Genomic DNA, 20136 nt, shown 5'->3' with positions numbered 1-20136 from the left:
ATGTGACCTGCCACAGTGTTCCTCAGGTCAGAGACTGGGCAAAAACAGGACCCTCCACATGACATGGAGCAGGGGATTTTTTTGGGGGGGGGGTGGGGGGGAGGGAGGGAGGAAGGTACTTGTGACATGTGTAAGAAACAGAACGGTTGCTTCTTAAAACAAGCCTGCTGGGACACACACCAGGTCCTCAATGATCTCCAGGATGCGCTTCTTGGCAGCCTCCACGCAGTCCTTGGCCCCCTTGAGGGTGACCTTGTCACTCTGGGTGCCAGAGCGGGGGAAACTGACCATCACACCACCATACTCATCAGCAATCTCACGGAGAACCTGCCCTCTCCGGATTACAAAGTGTCGGTGGTGCTTGGGGTCCACCACCATGGAGTCCTCAACCACGTTATCCTGCAGAGAGGAGACATTACACAGTGGTGTTTCTTCATTACACTCTACTTCTGGATTAGAAAATCCCTTCCATAGCTCACAATGTGGGACCACTCCTCTATCATTAGAGAAGTGGGTTGTGTGCAGTGTAAACACACATATCTTAATTCTTGAGTTCCTACCAGGGCCTCCCAAATAGACATGTTACCCTTATCCAGGGCCAAGCAATTCCTCCCAACTGACAGGTTAGCACCTGCTACCACCTACGCTGCAGAGATGCACACATGGGAAGTGTGGGTAGAAAGACAAGTGAATGGAGGAAGCCTCCCTCACCAGGTTCTGGATGAGTGCCTCCAACTCCTTCTGAGCCTCCTTGACAGCCCCCTCGGTCCCCATGATGGTAATCAGCTCTTGGTCTTTGTCTTCAGAGGTTGGGAAGATGATGCGAGCCCCTGTGTTATCACGCACCTTGCGGATATTGCCACCACCTTTGCCAATCAGGAACTTGTGGTACTCTGGCTTGGCACGAAGGTCCACTGTGTAACTCTTAGTTTGCTAATAGAGGTCAGCCCCCGCACAGAGAACAAAGCACAAATGAGTACTTGCAAACACAATTTCACCATTAGAATATATGGAGAAACTTCTGGAATAAGTTTGTGCACATGCACATTTGGCTAAGCGTGACTAGTGTCACAGCCTAGAAATCCAATCTTCCAAAGTAAAAGCAAACTAGAAGAATTCTGGTATCTGAAATCAGAAGATGTTACTTCACATTCTCCAGGCATCAGAATATTCGCACCATGAGAACTTGCATTTGGGAGGATGTCACCTTACTTCTGATATGTCACAACACAATCCAGTAAGAATGCATCAGGATTAAATGGTGCTGAGAGCAGACAGGAGAAGGACCAAGTGAGCCAGAGAACTGCTCATTCACATGGGCCAGACCCATAGCGGATAAGCCAGTGTCATGCTACCTGCCAGCTACGCAGGCTTACTGCAGCTGTGAATCTGGCCCATAACATGAGAGTACACAGCACTTTCACCAGGCAGCCATTTCCAAGAAAGTTTTTGTTAATAAATAAAGTGGCCAGTTATGCATCTTAGAGTAACTCCTGTCACTTGAGACCTTAATTACATCCATAATTATATCAAGGGATGTGAAAAAAAGAATGCCACTCATTTGGAATTTGTAGGCACGGGCTAAGGCCAGACAGGAGGGAGGAGTGAAGGAAAGTTGCCTCTCGGAGTAAAACCAACTCCAGTCACACACCAGTGTGCTTCAATTCCAAGTAAGGCAGGGGGGTAAGGGGGGGCGAGAGGAGGACATTTCTGCTCCTTCATCTGGACCCAAAGAGGCATTTAAGCAAAGAGCAGATCAAACAAACAAAGGGGTTAAGTCACTTTGTTGGCAGAGTAGCTAGTTCTTTTACTAACTCGAACGCCACTAGGATCAGGGTCTCTTGTCCTAGGAGCAGTGGTACCAATGTTCCAACTGTGTTTACAATAGGAGTATAATGACCCAAAAGACAGGGTCCCCCCCTTACACTGTCCACCCCACCCAGCACCTCTCTGTGGTAAGGCACACAGTGTGGGATCGATCACACATTAAGAGGGAAGAGACTGTGGTTGGATCTGATCTTTCTACCTAGTTGCAGGGCTCACCTTCTCCTCTGCCAAATGCAGCAGCTGTTTCTTGGCCTTCTCCACATCCTGAGCAGGGCCCCTGATGGTGACTGTATCGCTGCCAGAGCCCTCTGTGGGAAAGTGGATGTGGACCCCACCACACTCCTCCATGATTGAGCGAATGAAGCGACCTTTGGCACCAATGAGGGAGTTGTGGAGCTTGGAGGGGATGGAGACCTCCACCTCTGTGATGTCAGCCTAGGGGAAGAAGCCAGGGCATTAAGGTTGGATTGTATGGCAAGCTGTTGGGAGGGAATTGTTTGGGTGAGGGGGAAGCAGACCCATGCAGTCTGTTCCTCTTCTGGAGATATCAGAATACTGAGATTATTGGGATTTTAGTACTGGGAGATGACCACACAACCACTTATTAAGAAGCAAATCTGAGCAGAGGATCTGCAATATCTGCCAAGCAGCAGCTGGATGTGCCAGCACATGCCAGACTCCCAGAACAATAATGGGCACTGGGGAAAGTATTCCCCCCCCCCCAGCACTGTTACCGTTTGGGCACAAAGAAAAAAGTTTCAGTAGATGAGGATTCTTTCAGAAGAGAAGTGAATAATGCAGATTCAATAAGATTCTGGTCAGTAGTATTGGCTGGATTCATGAAAACCTCCACATGGAGACAAGTGGCTGCACTACATGCCACTGGAAATTGTATCCTGGACTTGTCTTTCCTAAATGTTCTCAGGATTAGGCAAGTAGATTTCTTTGCCTACTTTGGTGACCTGAAGAAGCTTGCTATGTTTTGAGGACTCAGTCCAATTCGGTGGTCTTCAATTATCTGGGGAGATTGGTCTCAAATTAAAGCAACCTCTGTATTAAACGTTTTATTAAGCAGTTCAGTTGCTAGTACTGTTAACATTCAGAATTTGAACCAAAAAAAAAAATTCTTTCAAAGTTTCCTTGAGTTCAGCTGTCTTTAATATGGCATTTTTAGTATCAGCTCTCAGAATTTGCAACCTAGCAAGCTGGATACGGAGGCCTGCCTAAAGAGACTGCCAAGACAATTAGGCCTAAGACAAGAACCTCTTCGGAAAGGACCATAAGTATCTTTTGCTGAGAAGCTGGGCTCTTTGATCTTAAGCATGCTAATCTTCAAGCTATGAACTCAACACATAAGAGACTGTATTCTTTAAGTTTAACTATCTCCTGTATAATTTGTTTGCTTTGTTTTTGTGAATTTTGTCAAGTCACCTATGTTTTGTTAGGCCTCTGTACTCCATTTATAACACCTTAAATTAACCAGTTCCTGTTACCAGCTCTTTTTGGATGGATAGAATTCGGTGGCGAGCGGCTTCACAGTTTGCTCTCTTGCCAGTGATGATGATTGTCTCTGAGTTGCTGTTCTCTGCTGGGAGATCAATCTTGGTGTTGCTTTCCTCACGGATCTGCAATAAGAAACAAATACATGTTTGAGGTGGAGCATGCAAGAGGAAGCTCTGGAAGGTTAAGTTTTACTTCACCACTGAGCAGGTGGGATTGATGACTGGAAGGTACCTGAAAGCAGAGAGTACAAAGGAACTTTGTAGAACATTTGAGGGCCAGTAGCAACCTCACCTTTTTGATGTTAGCACCTCCTTTCCCAATGATGTTCTTGTGGAATTGTTTGAAGATGGGAACAGAAATAGAAAAGCTGTTTTCAACCTTACAAAGAGAAAGAAGAGAATTAGTTCGCTGACGAGATGAAGTCACAACAGGCTTGGTCATGCCTCACCCTTTCTATTTCTGTTAGGATTTCTTAAAACACCTGGAAAAGAGCCTCTTTGTTTACCATTCTGCCTAGAAGGTGCCTGACTGCTTATGAGAGAAGGTCAGAAAAGTAAATTCACTCAAAACAGACTAGGAGTACTTGTGGCACCTTAGAGACTAACCAATTTATTTGAGCATGAGCTTTCGTGAGCTACAGCTCACTTCATCGGATGCATACCGTGGAAACTGCAGCAGACATTATATACACACAGAGATCATGAAACAATACCTCCTCCCACCCCACTGTCCTGCTGGTAATAGCTTATCTAAAGTGATCATCAAGTTGGGCCATTTCCAGCACAAATCCAGGTTCTCTCACCCTCCACCCCCCCACACACAAACTCACTCTCCTGCTGGTAATAGCCCATCCAAAGTGACAACTCTCTTCACAATGTGTATGATAATCAAGGTGGGCCATTTCCTGCACAAATTCAGGTTCTCTATTCAGGGGACACCATCACAGGGCCTAATAACATCAGCCACACTATCAGAGGCTCGTTCACCTGCACATCCACCAATGTGATATATGCCATCATGTGCCAGCAATGCCCCTCTGCCATGTACATTGACCAAACTGGACAGTCTCTACGTAAAAGAATAAATGGACACAAATCAGATGTCAAGAATTATAACATTCATAAACCAGTCGGAGAACACTTCAATCTCTCTGGTCACGCAATCACAGACATGAAGGTAATCACAGACATGAAAACAAAAAAACTTCAAATCCAGACTCCAGCGAGAAACTGCTGAATTGGAATTCATTTGCAAATTGGATACTATTAATTTAGGCTTAAATAGAGACTGGGAGTGGCTAAGTCATTATGCAAGGTAGCCTATTTCCCCTTGTTTTTTCCTACCATCCCCCCCCCGACGTTCTGGTTAAACTTGGATTTAAACTTATAGAATGGTCAGTTTGGATGAGCTATTGCCAGCAGGCGAGTGAGCGTCCGTCCCCGGGAAAAGGGGGCGGGGCGGGTGAGAAAGCCTGGATTTGTGCTGGACATGGCCCACCTTGATTACCATGCACATTGTAGGGAGAGTGGTCACTTTGGATAAGCTATTACCAGCAGGAGAGTGAGTTTGTGTGTGTGGTTTTTGGAGGGGGGTGAGAGAACCTGGATTTATGCAGGCAATGGCCAACCTTGATCATCACACACATTGTGAAGAGAGTGGTCACTTTGGATGGGCTATTACCAGCAGGAGAGTGAGTTTGTGTATGGGGGGGGTGGAGGGTGAGAAAACCTGGATTTGTGCTGGAAATGGCCCAACCTGATGATCACTTTAGATAAGCTATTACCAGCAGGACAGTGGGGTGGGAGGAGGTATTGTTTCATGATCTCTGTGTGTATATAATGTCTGCTGCAGTTTCCACGGTATGCATCCGATGAAGTGAGCTGTAGCTCACGAAAGCTCATGCTCAAATAAATTGGTTAGTCTCTAAGGTGCCACAAGTACTCCTTTTCTTTTTGCGAATACAGACTAACACGGCTGTTACTCTGAAACCTGTCAAAACAGACTGAAGCTATGGGTTTGGGAGGTGGATCCCCTTCTCACTCAGTTACCCTAGAGCCACTGTAAGAAGAGCTGTCCCTTCATTACTAAATATCAGCACAATGCAGGTGTCTCACCCACCTGCTGTACATTCTAAGGTTTCAGACAAAGCTTAAGTGTGATGTCAGCACACAGTTATCCTCTGTCCCAAAACTAAAGACTGAGAGGTGGGGAAGATAACACAAGAAGCTCTCATACCAGGTCTGCCACCATCTTCTGCATGTACTTTGTGCATTTTTCCACCTCATTCTTGGGTCCTCTAAGTTGGACAATGTCGCTCTTGTGTGCTGGGTCTGGGAAGTTGATGATAACCTGCAAGAGATGGTCACTTAATGGCAGAATCACATAACATACAAAGGTATGATTGGCAGGATAGAAGATCCATAGCACAGCACAGTTCCTCTGTCCCAAGAATCAGTAACCCTTCAGTAGAAAGGGTCTTTGTGTTAAAGAACATTCTTGCTAAGGGTCCCCTCTAATGGTTGGTACACGGGAGTCATAGGCTCTTATCCACTACAAGCTAACAGTTGTGCCTTTAGCTCAAGTGGTAGAGGCCTGTGCTTTTGGTGCCAAAGGTCCCAGGTTCTAACCCCATGATGACCCACAGGCCGGTGGGGGACCCCCCACAATTTATTCATTCAGCCAGATACACAGATTTTAGTCAGCACCCCAATATAAGAGCACCTCAAAAAGGAGGGACATTCACACACAGATTGCAAATTGCAGCTTGCTAGGAGAAGCCTTACCTCTGGGAATTTATCTCGGATTTCCCGGATGCGCTCGCCCTTCTGCCCAATGATGGTTCGATGGAATCTCTGCTCAATAATTAGGTCCTTGGTGCGTTCGTTTTCCTGAGATGACAATCATGTTTTCATCAAGATGAGTTCCATGCCCTTTATTTACTCCATTTTGCTACATGGCAATTGATCAGGCAGTCATGTCTTTCAGAACTCATCTTCTATGCCAGACCAGAGTTCCCTTTCCCTAAAGCTGAAAAGTGGACTCAAACACCCATAGACAGACATTAAATTTACTCTGCTTCCAGCAAGAGTAAAGTATGGTACACAAGTGCTGGTTGTGGGGAAAGGTCACCTTTGCTCTAATTCCAGAAGTAGACATAAAAAATGGTACAGACACATTGCCAATAGGGGTCTCTGTTAGTCAAAGTCAGTTGTGTAGTGCTTTATTGCTCACCATACGTGAAGCGAGTTCCAGCAGCTCTTTCTTGGCCTGGTGGACACCTTGAGGGTCTCCTTCAATTCTGATCAGGTTGCTCTTCTCATTGTCCGGAGGGATACGCACAGACACCTTATACTGGTCCTTGATCCTGTTAACTGCAAGAGAAGGATTTTGCTGAAACACTTGTTCATTCTGTCACACCTACCAATGCAGGACTGAAAGCTAGGTGGTATCATTATAGCAGCTCTCTTATACAGGGATTACCTGAACCCTAGGCCAGCCTCTCCAAAGAGGCTTCAGCCACTTGAAAAGGAGTTAGTCAAGTACAGGGGGTGGAAGGAGAAGACAGGGATTTTTAAAAAGAGGTGGTGAGGTAAAGCTTTTCCACCTGTGAGCTCAGCAAAAGCAGGACTGTCTATTGCACAATAGAAAACATCCAGCAAGAACCTACAAGGACAGAAAGCACAGTGCCCACAGATATAAGGAATGCAGTATCTGCCACTTTTATTCCTGGAACAACAACAACTTGAATCAGATGTTCCTTCTGCAGGCACAAATGGGCATGAACTCAGTCTACCCTCCAGGACCATCTTCCCAGCTCATTAATATAGTTTTTTTTCTATGAGTTAACTCAAGAGGAAAGGTTTAACTCTCCACCCTGATCTGGAGGGAAGCTCCTCATCTTGGATGAAGGTTTCACATCCATCTAATCCTCCAGGATAACTTCAAAGAGTTAAAATAAGCCTTACAGCTTGCTCCTCATCTAATGTTCCTTGAGCGAATAGCCCTTTTGAGAAGCTGCTGATCAGTGTAAAGACACCAAGTAATATTAACACGGCCCGTGGAATTTCAGCCATTGTCTAATGAAGATTAAGGAGATGGACAAAATACGGCTGTAAGAGCATATTCAATTGCCCATAAAAAGGCATCTCACTCACTATTGGCTCCATTCTTTCCAATGAGGTGTCGGTGGAACTTGTGGTCAACACTGATCTCCACATAATCCATCCGGTTGATCTGCAGAAGAGCAGTGCAGCGTTAGGCAGACTGCAGAGCACAAGTTCTTGCATCTGTTGTCCATAATAATTGAATATCAATGCTAGGCCTTTGACAACTAACCACAAAAACACTCCTACTGCTGCTGAGTTGAACAGTGCCATTAAGTTACTCTGGTCTGTACTAGTAGCGCCCAGTGTGTGAAACACTAAGCCCCCACGCAATCTCACCAATCCTAAAGTGAAAACCTTCTCTTGTGCAGCTATCACCACCCGGAAGACTCTTCTGGTATTGATCAACACCACTCCATCTCTTAGCAAGTCTTAAGGCAAATTACTGAGGGGCAGAGAGAGAGAGAGAGGACGCTTCATGATGAATGCTTTAATTTCAACTCACTGCACAAAGTCTCTAGACTGCTTGCTTTTTGTCACATCCCTGTCCCCCATCTGGGGGCATTATATATATATAAGAGGCTATGCAAGCTAGCTCTTGTTTCTTGTTACTGCCACCTCCGCATTCTTCTTACTTTTACCACAGCTCGGAGTCTTACCCAACTGAAGCCACAACAAGCCAACTCACCAGATCCTTGACCATGACCTCAATCTGTTCCTGAGCCACATTCACGTCCTCTGTGGGTCCCTCAAGGGTGATTTTATCCTCCCCTTCAGTGAACTCGATGTGAACCTTTAAACAAGACAAGGAATACCGTAAGAGCTTCAAGACACGCAACCCAGATCAATGCTGCTGGCCATGACAAAGCCATCCATCTTTGCTGCTGAAAGCTGGTTCGTTTCCCTCCCACTTCGGGAGTACACAAGTTGCAGGTTATCCTTTGCTTATTTTTATGAAGGGACAGCCACCTATATCAAAGGCCACTTGGTTGAATGTCTAGAGCAGGTGCCCCGAGTTCTACTCCTGACTCCCACAGTGACTTTGGGCATTCGCTCCACCTATGATCTCCATTTTACAGATGGACAAAAATCAGCTTACTCACCCTTTGAAGCCCTTGGATGACAGCACCATATAGTGATGCAATTACTACATCTTGTAGTTGTTTAATAAGAATCGTACAAACTTCCATATGAAGGGTTCAACCTGTCTTACTGGTTATTTGAACCTATATAAAAAGGAGATATTCTGAAGGGAAAAGTGATATTACTGATCCCAACTGCAAGAGCATCTTGTAAAGTAGTATGCTCTCTTCTCCATTCTCATCCATTTGTAGAGACATTTGTCTAGTATTTACCAGAAATCTAGACCTTTTAGAGAGGTTTGGAGAGAAAGGACAGAGACCATCTCTTGTTAAGGGAAGGCAGAGGAGTCAAGTGGAGTGGGTGAGGCTGCCATGAACTGTCTATACCTTTGGCATCTGCTGAGTAATTTTGGCCAGATTTTGTCCCTTCTTGCCAATGATGAAACGGTGAAGCCAAGAGGGGGCAGAGACTGAGGAGACGGTGAAGCTGTTAGCCTATGGAAGAGGAAAGACTATGAACACAAAGTGACTATGAAGGCCCATCACAACATACCCACCATACAAGGGCTATTGCAGCTTGCATCTCAGCACCAGCCTTGTTAGTACAGAGTTCTCAAGTTAGCTATCCATATACAAGAGCATAATGGAGATGCTCATGGCCTCCAAATGCTCTGGGATCCATTCAAATCTATGCTTTTTAAGCCAGAGCAGTGCAGAAAGTTGCTTATGGCCCCCCCCCAATCTAAAAATCATGGCTTGGCAACTTAAGTTGACATGTTATTTATGCATTACCTTGGCATAGACTTCAGTCAATGCCTGCCCAAGTTTTTCAGGCTCGCCACGCAGTATCACCGTCTCAGAGCTGCTATCAGTGGGTGGGATCTCAACTGAGACTCCAGTTTTCTCCAGGATCTCCTGTAGGGAATTCCCCTTGGGGCCGATGACATATTTGTGCTGGGACTTTTTCACCTCCACTGCGATGGTCGTAGTCTTTTTTTTCTGTGTGGGGAAGAGGCGTGAGGGCAATCAATCACAAGTGGCAGGGAAAGAAAAGGGGGGAAGCCACCAGACACAGTAAAACTCTTCCTTACCCTTCCTTTCTGGGCAAAGAATTAATGAACCAGTTGTAGGGTAATCCAGGACAATTTAAAAAAAAAAATTAAAATAAATGTTTGGGTCTTGCCGGGATCTATGATCAAATCTGGTGTGTATAAGGATTTTGAAGTAAAGCATGCCATCTGCTATTAGACTAAACTCCCTGAGGCAAGGACAACCATACTTGCATGCACACATGTATATCATACCTACCCTGATTCCCAATTGTGTCTTCAAGGTGATACCCAAACTGCAATAAGTACATGAGTTATACGCTAGGGATTTCAGCGAAGGTACAGTATTCAGAATCTGCCATGGGAGAGCAGTCCTGCAATTCATAGCTGGAATGTCAATAGCAGCTAATGGAAAGTTAACAGGAAAGACATGTTACGATAGCTGCAGAGTACAAGCCAGCTAGTCTCCAAGCCCCATTTGTCCTGAAATTCCTCCTTCCCTCAGTTTTGGGTTTTGTTTTTTTAAAATTTAAATCAGATGCAACTCCTTGTGGCAGGCTGACCACAGAAGTTTTAGGAGCTGAACATTCAATACCTCACACCACCACAAGACCCACTTTTCTCCAACAGTGGATGGGCAACACTGCTAACCAGATCCAACAAACGTAACTTTTACTGGGAAGGACAACAGGTCAACATGAGGAACATATGGTGGGTAACATACATAGGGAGGAAGAGGTAGCTATGAATGCAAGAGATTCTCTCTAGAGCACCCATACCTTCTCCTCGTAGATCTTCTTAATACGCGCTACAGCTTGGGCCAGCTGCTCCTTTTCACCTGTGAAGACTATCTCCGTCTTGTTGATGCTGGGTGGTGGAATGTTGATGCGCGTCCCTGTCTCCTGCATGATCTCGCTCACCAGCTTGTTAAAAGGGCCAGCAATGAAGGGGTGGTACACTTTATCCACATCCAGTCTCTCCACTGCACGCTTATCCTTCACAAAGGCAAAACAAGACAGATTAATCACAGAGCTCCATGGCTATGTTCGAGGTAAAGTGTGCTGGAAAGTCCCCACTCTGGAGAACAGAATTCTTAAGTATGACTTCTTACTGCTCTACAAGAGTGCCCTATACCCCCGGATACAAGTATCCCTTGTGTTCATATTCCTTTTAAAAATCCACCCCTTAAATCTTCAGCTACTGTAATTGGCACAAATATGGGCAGTAAGAGCCTTAATACCCATATCATGACCCCATTCCCATTCATGAAACCCCTCCTCCTTTCACCTGGCACCTATAGCCTTTTTCACCCAAGGATATCATACCATTTTAAAATGGTAATACTCCCTATCCATCTTTATGGAAACAGAAAGGTGGAGGAACAAAGCCAGTGGCACTCAGGGCTTGACGCCAGGGCTCCTAACTCCTAGACCTGCACTTTGACCACTGAATACAATGTCTTTCCACTGAACTATGATCCTTTTGTACAATGAGGCTGCACCATCTTGTGCGACAGCATGCATCTACCTGTTCCCAGGAGGCAGGGAAAATGAAGGTGCCACTCAGATACCTGCTCGGCGGAGATCAGCAGGATCTCATGTCGAGCCTTCTCTATTCCTTCCTTAGTGCCGGTGATCTTGATCTGGTTGCTGGGGTCATCTGGGCGGGGGATCTGGATTTTGGTTGCAGTTTTGAGCTCCAGGTCCTGCAGCTTCTCTCCATTCTTGCCAATGACAAAGCGATGATGCTCCTTGGGAATAGCAACTGTCGCTGAGGCCTACAACAAAGGAACCAAACACTAGAATGAGTACACTCATCTGTCATGGTCAGAAACAGATGACCCAAGTTAGTTCCTCTCAGGATGGTGATACAGAACAAGACAAGTCCCCTTAGCCAGTGGCTATATTCTGTCTCAGAAATAAGATACTGATGATTTCCCTCTGTGGAGCCTGTATTATAAACAAAAATGAAAGATTAATTGCTTTCCTCACCCAAATAGCAGTATTTTGAGTTAATTTAGATCTTGTAAGAGATACGAGAAGGAAGCTCTGGAGACCAAAGTCCCCTAGTTGCTGATGGCAAAGTCCCCAAGATACACCATGGGCAGTAGCAGAGCAAGCAACTTTGTACTGCAGCTACAGTTTAAAGAGAATGCCTTGAGGGTGAGTGTTGAGTCAGACTTTTGGCCTCTGCTGCTAAGGTTGTCAAGACCTTAGCATGTGGGCACTTGTCACTAGGGACTCGATCAAGACCATACTTATTTCAGAGAGCGCAGACAGCTATTAGATGGTAATCTTTGCTCATTACTCAAGTGATATGTTTGAACATGTGCTCTACTAGTGAAAGGCCCTGTTCCTGGAGTCATCCCAGGACTGTAGAGGCTACTTTTTCAGAACCTATTCTCTGAATCTGCCATTAAGGGTTAGGTATGTGCTTTGGAATATTTCCTTTTCTTGTATATCCCATCACTTCAGTTTTACCCTTTTTGCTATCTTGGTGGCTTATAACCCTATGTGATCTCTTGATGCCAGTTCATATATATTAAGACTTTAGAAGTTACACACACACCCTCGAAAGTCAAGGAAAACACAAAAATCCTTAGTGGGGTAGCCCACAGACACAACTTGGGCTTCAACTCTACTGCCTGCTACTTTTTTTTTTTTTTTGAAACCAGGGATGAGGAAGGGGTGGACAAAGACTCTGGGCAAGTGCGATAGGAAACCTTAACCCAATGTCCCCAAATGTACTATAGTCAAGCAAAAAGTGCTCTTCTACAGCACTCCCAGATGCACCCTATTCTAGGCCTTGTATCATTGTTTGCCATCTGGTTGGGTGCGATGTGTGGGTGGAAAGGTACTGTTGTGGTGTGTATGTTAGTGTTATCACTGGCAACTGCCTCAACTGGAAATGCATTTGAGAAACCTTAATGGCAAGTCAAAAATGAGCTGAGACATGTTAAAAAATAGAAAGAAAGCCTTGATAATACTCTTGTCCTCAGACAGATTATAAAAATATGCAGCAGTGAGAGGAGGAAACAATTGCATCTATGGGGTTCTGGTAACTCAAGCCCCACTTGTAAGCGGTGTCATCAGAAACCCCTGATTGTATTACTTTCTGTAACTCACTGCAGCCTATCTAGTAATGCCTCTCCTTCACCTCCCTGATTTATCTGTATGTATATACTATGCTAACAGTTAACCGTCTCCCAGACAATACCAGCTTCTTGTGAGGGGTCTGCATTCTCTCCAGGTGCAGTGTCTTGTTTGTACAGCAGATGTTGCAGGGATCTAGCTGGGGAGGAGTTTACACCATGGCCTGTAATTAGCTTTGAACCCTATTTCAAGCCTGGTCTCCATCGCGATTCATCATTTGTGCATTTTGAAAGAGGCAAGGCAAAACTAGATTAGTCATCTAATTACAACCCTTCAGTTCATGAGCACCCACACCCAAAGGCCTCCAAGCAGCAGGGCATCTTGGGAGAGGAGCAAAGACAAGTAGAAGAGAACAGTTAGATACACTCACCTGTGTCTGAAGCCGAGCAACAATCTCCTTCCGAGCTTTCATGACTGCTTCCAGCTTGCCAGAGACCATGATTGAAAGGCCCTGGTCCTTTGCGAGAGAGAGCTCCAGATGAGCTCCAGTCTTCTGCATGATGTCCAGGCAGATCTTGGCCTGCTCTCCTTCTCCGAACTGGTTCATGTCCTTGTATTTCCTTTCCTCCAGTGGTACATGAAACACCTGCTCAATCCATACAACAGGTGAGGAGAGAGTGCAGATTATTCAGCGTGACAGGCTGTTGAGTTGTATGGGCAAGCCCTACCACTTAGGCTACAAGTTGGGTTACTATAGTAGATCTTCACCCTTCACAATAATTAAGATACTCATGCAGTAGGCTGAGCCATCAATTCTGGGCAGTTTTAATAAGATGCTTTATTTATGTCACAGGAATCCTCTGCATACCAGACAATAGTAACTGCCCTACTGAATCAGAGTTGAGGTCCCCCTCTTGCACTTTCCTCTGAAAGCACGTAATGCTGGACAAGAACCCCACAGCAGGCAGATGTGAGATAGTCTGTTCCCGGAAAGGTCTCATTCTAGCTCCCTGACTCCAGTTAGAGATGAGCGTAAGCCCTGAAGCATAAGCTTTTATATCCTTTCAAAATTTTAGTATTAGCTATTAGAACTCAGGATATTCTTGTCCATTCTCAGGAATACCAATACTATTTATCAAATGAGGATGTATGGACAAGAATAAGACTCTTTTAGATAACTCCTTTCCCACTGAACTCTCTATCAGCAATGCTGGGCATACTCCTCTCTGCAAGCAGCGCCCTTTGGTTTAACCCTCTTGGCATATCACTTTCACCTGCAGTACTTCCTCTCCCTGTACCCTGGGTCACTGGAAAGGAGAAAGCCACTCTCCACCCTCCCTCAGCATACTACCTAATGAGTTCTTAAGGGATGCTCATCTGTATTATTTTTAGAATGGGGAGGAGACACACTGTTGTGGCAGGAGGGAAGAGATGAGAAGTTTGGCTTCCACCAACCTGAGTGATGACAGAAGCCTTGATCGGTCGAATTTTGCTCCAGGCACCAGCTGGTTCCTGGGCGGTTTCCAAACATGCTGCTTTCTCAGGGAGTGGAGGAAAGGCATCCTTATAAGTTGGAGGGTCATTTTCCTCTTCAGAGTTTAAAGCTGCAACTGCAGTGAGGCAAACAATACAAAGTTTTAATTGCCAGCAATTCTCCCATTCATGCCCATTGCAGAGATCTATTTAAGTAGGGTTGAAAGAAGCAGGCTGTGCACTATTGGGAATCATCATTAATAATTAGGTTTATTATGGCAGTGCCCAAGGACCAACCCAGAACAGGGCTCCATTGTGGTAGGTACTGTACAGAGACGTAAACAAGTCCCTGCTCCAAAGAGATTTCAATCTAAATAGACATGACAGACACAGGGTGGGGGAAAAGAGCAAAACACACCAGCAGAGTGAACAAAGTGATAGCAGCAAACTGCACATTAGTGCCACAATATGCATTTATTTAGGGTGGGTTTAGTTAAGAGGGGGATCAGCTATATGTAAAGAAAAGTAAAGAGGATGAGGCAGACAGGGCAAGGGAGAAGAAGGTAGGAGGGACAGGTGTGGAGTCAAGCTGAGGTGAAGAGACTGATGGAGATGGAGGGTTGGAGCAAACACAGAGCAGAGAAAGTCCAGCAAAATCCTGGATATTGGGCAAGGTGGTGGTTGGGGGATGGGGAGGAGGAGAAGAGAAGAGAAGAGCTCAGGTATGATCCATTAGGGAACTAGCAAGAGCTCTAGGTATACTGGACCAAGACAAGACCTGTTGTGAAGTAGGTACAAACGCTTCTGAAGTTAGAGTTGGCCCACTGTGTTGGAAGGATGGAAGACAGAGTCCATCAGTAGCTTCTCCCGCATAGCTGCGGCCAGGACAATCTGCATGAGCATGGTAGGAAACCACCCACTGTGCTTGACCCGGCTACTAAGAGAGCAAGTGCTCTCACATCACTGTGTGTTGCTCTCCCAGATACACGCTGTAGAACAGGGTGTACCACTGTCACAATCTGCTTAAAAGCAGGATTCCTTCTAGAGGCTGAGGGCCTGATTCTCTCAGGTCATTTACACCTGGGCAAAACAGATATGAAATACTACCATTCTACTCTAGATGGGTAACCATGATCTGATGGACCAACCACATTATGAATAAGGAGACCTCTTCTTTGGCTGCCCACAAATAGCCTAGCACTTCTGAACCACTTGTAGGCAGTAAGAGGGACCCCATCTGTGCAGCAGATATTAAGTGGGATTTCATAGGAACTTTGTGACTATCTTACCTTTCACCTCCTGCTGAGCCAGGCCGCTGCGGTGTTCAGCGAAGCTCTCCTGGGTCAAAACTGCCACAGAGCTCATTGTCAATTTCCCACCTACACACAATCCGGGTATGCCACTGGGAGAGAGAAGGGTGCACTGCTTATCACCAGCATCACCATAATCAAAACCAGGGAGAAGTGGACTTCCCCCATGGGCAGAATTTAAGAGACTAATTAAGAACTTCATTTGGAGTGAAGGGGCCACTGTGTTTACCTGCGAGCTTCCATAAAAGTGAAAACACCTCCCCCATACCATGCCCAGGAAGGAAGCAGGGACTTTAAGAGATGCTTGTCAGTATCAAGGGAAAACCATTTCTCGTTTGTACATATGTCATCTAGGGACAAATTGATGGTAAGTGTCATATCATACATACACAAGAGTTCATTAGTAGAGCCCCGCATGGATACAAAATTTGTATCTGCAACCAATCTGCAAACATGGTCCGCGGATATAAAGTGAATATCTGCAGATTTGCAGGGCTCTATTCATTAGAAACCACACTTCTGCATGACAAGGAAATGAAAAATCCACTTCTAAGAATTTTTTTCCTATTTATCAATGGATTTGATTCTGCAGTGATCAAAGGACAGTACAGATACTGAGGAAGCCCCTGCCTCTAGTTTCTACTATGTAGAATCTTGTCCTCTCCCCACTGCTTTCTATGCTTGGAATACTATCACAGAACAAACATAAGCAACAAATCTAGATTTTAAGCATTTAGCCAGCTTCTCTCTCAGATTCATCCTTGGCACACCTCATGCCCTTACCTGGTCAACTACAGCTTCACCTCACCTCTAGCTTGGCAAGCCAGAATCACTATGACCAACACCCTCACAAGCTGTGTGAAAGTCACTTCATGAGCGAGATTGGAATTAAGTCCCTCTCCTGACAAAGAGCCCTGAAAAACAGTTGCTTTAAAGGAGCAAAGCGGTCTATGGCAGCTCCCAGTCTCAAGCTTTTCATTCAATCCAGTAACAGAACTTCTTGACCTTAACACAGCCCAACATTCCACATTCTAAACTCAGTGCTCAGAGTTCAGAGGGTGGGATGTCCACAGCCTATGCCTACAGAAGAGGGGAACACAAGTAGACTAGCACCCTCTAATCATCCTATCAACATTTATTGTTGAGGTGGGTATTTTTTGTTGTTTTTAAATTCAATGACCATACATTGACTCTGGATGGAATAAAGCTACAGAAAGATGCTCTCTAAGGTACAGGTCCATCATGCAAGCATTAAAAGGCTTAATGAGAAGACACAGCTGTGGGCAGATGGTCACTGCAGAACACTGGTAATTTCTCTTTGCTGAGCAAGTGGCCCAGGAACAGGAAAGTCTGATATATACAATCAGTAACTTACCAGCTAAATGGTCAGTAGCCAGAAAGTCCGTCCTGTAAGCTGCCCGTCAGCCTGCCAGCTTTTGCTTTATAGAAAGAAAAAAGTAGTTATTAACTCTGCTCCAAGACAAAAGAAAATATGACACACACACCCCCCCTCCAATCCTGTAGGATTTCAAAAGTGTTGCCTTTACTGTATTTTTTGTTTCAAACTAAGTAAGGCTCTGTGCCATCTCAAACTTGCCCATCATCAAGGAAGCTCAAACACTGACTCACACATTGCTGCATTACTTCCATATTGTTTAACCACAACCATAGGGAATCACAAGGACAAAGCTAAATCCCACAGGAAATTTTGTTTGGTTACCCTGCCTACAAAAGCCTATATAGTGTAAGGCTGGAATACAGCAGATTAGTAACAGATGTAGGTTATGAATTGGAAGTTTCAGGGCTGAAAACCATAGCATCAACAGCAATCCATCTAGTTGGAGGAAACAACCTGAAAAACGGCCAATAAAATTGACAGTAGTCAGAAGTTAGGAATGTAGCTTAGTGAAGCCCGGGTGAATCAATGCACAGACTCTTCCTCAGAACGAGAGAGAGACACACACACACAGACACACCCCACTGCATGCAGACAGGTGCTGGCTAGAACACACCAGACACTAAACTTGAGTCTTTAAACATATTCTAAATGCCCCTGCCAGGTATACCCACCTTGTCGAGAGAGCCTCCCCTAGAACTAAAGAGATTTTGAAGTTAGCATACAGGCAACCCCAAAAGCGAACATCTAATCATCAGTTGGAGGCACAATGCCACTTTTTAAATCCAAGTACTGCAGTTTTCCTTTGAAGAGGCTTTCACTAAGTGATCCACAAATGACGCTCATCTCCTAAATCCTTTCCCTACCTTCTCAATAACCCAGTACATCTATCATTTCTTTGACTGCCTCAAAGCACGCTAGAAGTCTTAGAAAAGTCAAGACTCAGTCTTTGCTGCTAAGAGGTCACAACCTAAATGAGATATGACACAATAAGTGATGGTGATTGACCGGGGGGTAGGGAGGCAGAGAAGGGGAGGAGGAAAGGACAAGAGTAGCAAGAAGATCAATAAGTTTTGGATCAGGCCCTTACATTGTGAAGATCTTTGGGAGTCTTTCCACTGTCTTCAGTTAGCTTTGGGGTCAGGCCTAGACACAATGGTTCCCTTAGTTTTTGGTTTTACAAAAAACAGTTACTTCTCATAACTATTGTTCTTCAAGATGTGTTGTTCATGTCAATTCTGATCAAGTGTGTGCACGTGCATGTGCACAGTAGCTGGAAGATTCTTCCCCTATCTGCATTTCTCGGATTGGCCTGGGCGCCCCCTGGAGTCACACCTTCACGGTGCCCAATAAAGGGCCCTGCCAACCCACCACCTCCACCTCCTTCTTACCAGCTGCTCCGACAGAGAGGGAGGAGGGTGGGTATTGAAATGGACATGAACATCACATCTCTAACAACAGTTACGAGAAGGCAAGTAACTGGCTTTTTTTCTTCAAGCGCTTGTTCATGTCAATTCCAAATCAGGTGACTCACAAGCCCAAGTTCAGGAGGTGGGGTCAGAGTTATCCACTGAATGGAGCACTGCTCATCCGAAGGCCGCATTTTCTCTGGCCTGCTGTGTAATCGCATAGTGTGTGGCAAAAGTATGGATGGAGGACCACGTCACTACTCTGCAGATTTCTTGAGTGGGAATGTGAGCCAGGAACACTGTTGATGAACCCTGCACCCTGGTGGAATGTGCAGTGATTGGAAGGGCAGGAACCCCTGCCAGGTTGTAGAACTCACAAATACAGGACGCTATCCATGACAAGATGCGTTGTGACAATATCAACTGACCTTTCGTTCTGTCTGCCACTGCCACGAATACCTGGACTGACTTTCTGAACAGCTTCATTCTCTCCATGTAGAAGGCTAGCGCCCTGAGGACATCCAATGAGTGAAGTCGCTTCTCTCTGCCACTAGAATGCGGCTTAGGGTAGAACACCAGGAGAAAGATGTACTAGGAGCGGGATCTCTGGTGCCTGGGTCTGATTGAGGTTGGAGAGCTGCCTCCATGAGGAGGCTTTTAAGCCACTGCTCCCTCTGGTTAAGAGTTTTCAGTCAGAATTCCCGACAGATCTTGCAGCGGTCTTTTTGGTGACCCTCACCCAGACACTGTAAACAGGAGGTGTGGGGGTCACTTTTTGGCAGTCCTGGCAAGTCTTGAAGGCTGGGGATCGCGGCATGTCCCAGTGACAAATAAGAGACGGGGGTAACCACCACTAACTGTCTATAGCAAAAATTGAAGTACTGCTAAGCTGCTACCCAAAGAAAGAGCAAGGGGAAGTTTCAGCTACCATCACTGGCAGTAAGAAGGAATTGAGGGGGTGGTGGGTCAGCAGGGCAGTTTATAGGGCGCCATGAAGGCGTGATTCCAGGGGGCGTCCAGGCTGACCCCACAGATGTGGCTAGGGGAAAAATCTTCCTGCTACTGTGCACATGCACACACACACACCTGACTGGAATTGACATGAACAAGCATTCGAAGAGCATTAAAGTTACTTTGATTATAGTTATTGTAGCCAGTGGGTAATTCAAGGGGAAAAAGCTGATGGAAAGTGAAGCTAGCCATTCTGTTAAGTTAGAGCACTGCCAACAACATGTTCTGGAAGGAATATGCCAATATATTTGTATGTCTGGCTAATACTCTAACCTAAGAGACAAAGCCCTGGCTGGGATGATTTAGTTGGGGATTGGTCCTACTTTGAGCAGGAGGTTGGACTAGATGACCTCCTGAGGTTCCTTTCAACCCTGATATTCTATGACACACTCTAGTCTAGTCAATGGTAAGAATGAGAGAGTCAGTGTGATAACATCAAGGTTTACAGCCCCAAGCAGGTTAAGCCATGATGGTACAGTCAAAGAAAAAGTGTGTTAACTAGGTCACACCCTTAACATAAGAATGGCCATACTGGGTCAGACTAAAGGTCCATCCAGCCCAGTAACCTGTCTGCCGACAGGGGCCAAGGCCAGGTGCCCCAGAGGAAGCGAACTTAACAGATAATGATCAAGTGATCTCTCTCCTACCATCCATCTCCACCCTCTGACCAACAGAGGCTAGGGACACCATTCCTTACCCATCCTGGCTAATAGCCATTAATGGACTTAATCTCCATGAATGTATCCAATTCTCTTTTAAACCCTGTTATAGTCCTAGCCTTCACAACCTCCTCAGGTAAGGAGTTCCACAGGTTGACTGTGCGCTGAGTGAAGAAGAACTTCCTTTTACTTGTTTTAAACCTGCTACCCATTAATTTCATT

At 45.4% G+C, this 20136-nt stretch overlaps 1 protein-coding gene across 3 annotated transcripts in view; it reads right to left on the bottom strand.

The window, feature by feature from the left end:
- HDLBP (high density lipoprotein binding protein) overlaps positions 1-20136 on the bottom strand; it is a 91424-nt gene that overhangs the window by 28553 nt on the left and 42735 nt on the right. For all 3 annotated transcript variants that reach the window (XM_084638364.1, XM_084638365.1, XM_084638366.1), the window contains exons 2-19: positions 16815-16878; positions 15419-15531; positions 14112-14266; positions 13087-13302; positions 11135-11341; positions 10344-10559; positions 9308-9514; positions 8903-9010; positions 8122-8226; positions 7485-7563; positions 6562-6701; positions 6114-6218; positions 5566-5679; positions 3622-3708; positions 3321-3452; positions 2044-2262; positions 712-933; positions 181-399 (exon numbers count right to left, since the gene is read on the bottom strand). In XM_084638364.1, coding sequence (XP_084494490.1) covers positions 181-399; positions 712-933; positions 2044-2262; positions 3321-3452; positions 3622-3708; positions 5566-5679; positions 6114-6218; positions 6562-6701; positions 7485-7563; positions 8122-8226; positions 8903-9010; positions 9308-9514; positions 10344-10559; positions 11135-11341; positions 13087-13302; positions 14112-14266; positions 15419-15494 — 2607 coding nt within the window. In that variant the 5' untranslated portion in view covers positions 15495-15531; positions 16815-16878. The remainder of the gene's footprint in view (positions 1-180; positions 400-711; positions 934-2043; positions 2263-3320; positions 3453-3621; positions 3709-5565; positions 5680-6113; positions 6219-6561; positions 6702-7484; positions 7564-8121; positions 8227-8902; positions 9011-9307; positions 9515-10343; positions 10560-11134; positions 11342-13086; positions 13303-14111; positions 14267-15418; positions 15532-16814; positions 16879-20136) is intronic.

Source organism: Lepidochelys olivacea (genome assembly GCF_965140295.1).
Source record: "Lepidochelys olivacea isolate rLepOli2 genome assembly, chromosome: 9".
NCBI lineage: Eukaryota > Metazoa > Chordata > Testudines > Cheloniidae > Lepidochelys > Lepidochelys olivacea.
This window is presented reverse-complemented; position numbering and strand designations above follow the sequence as displayed.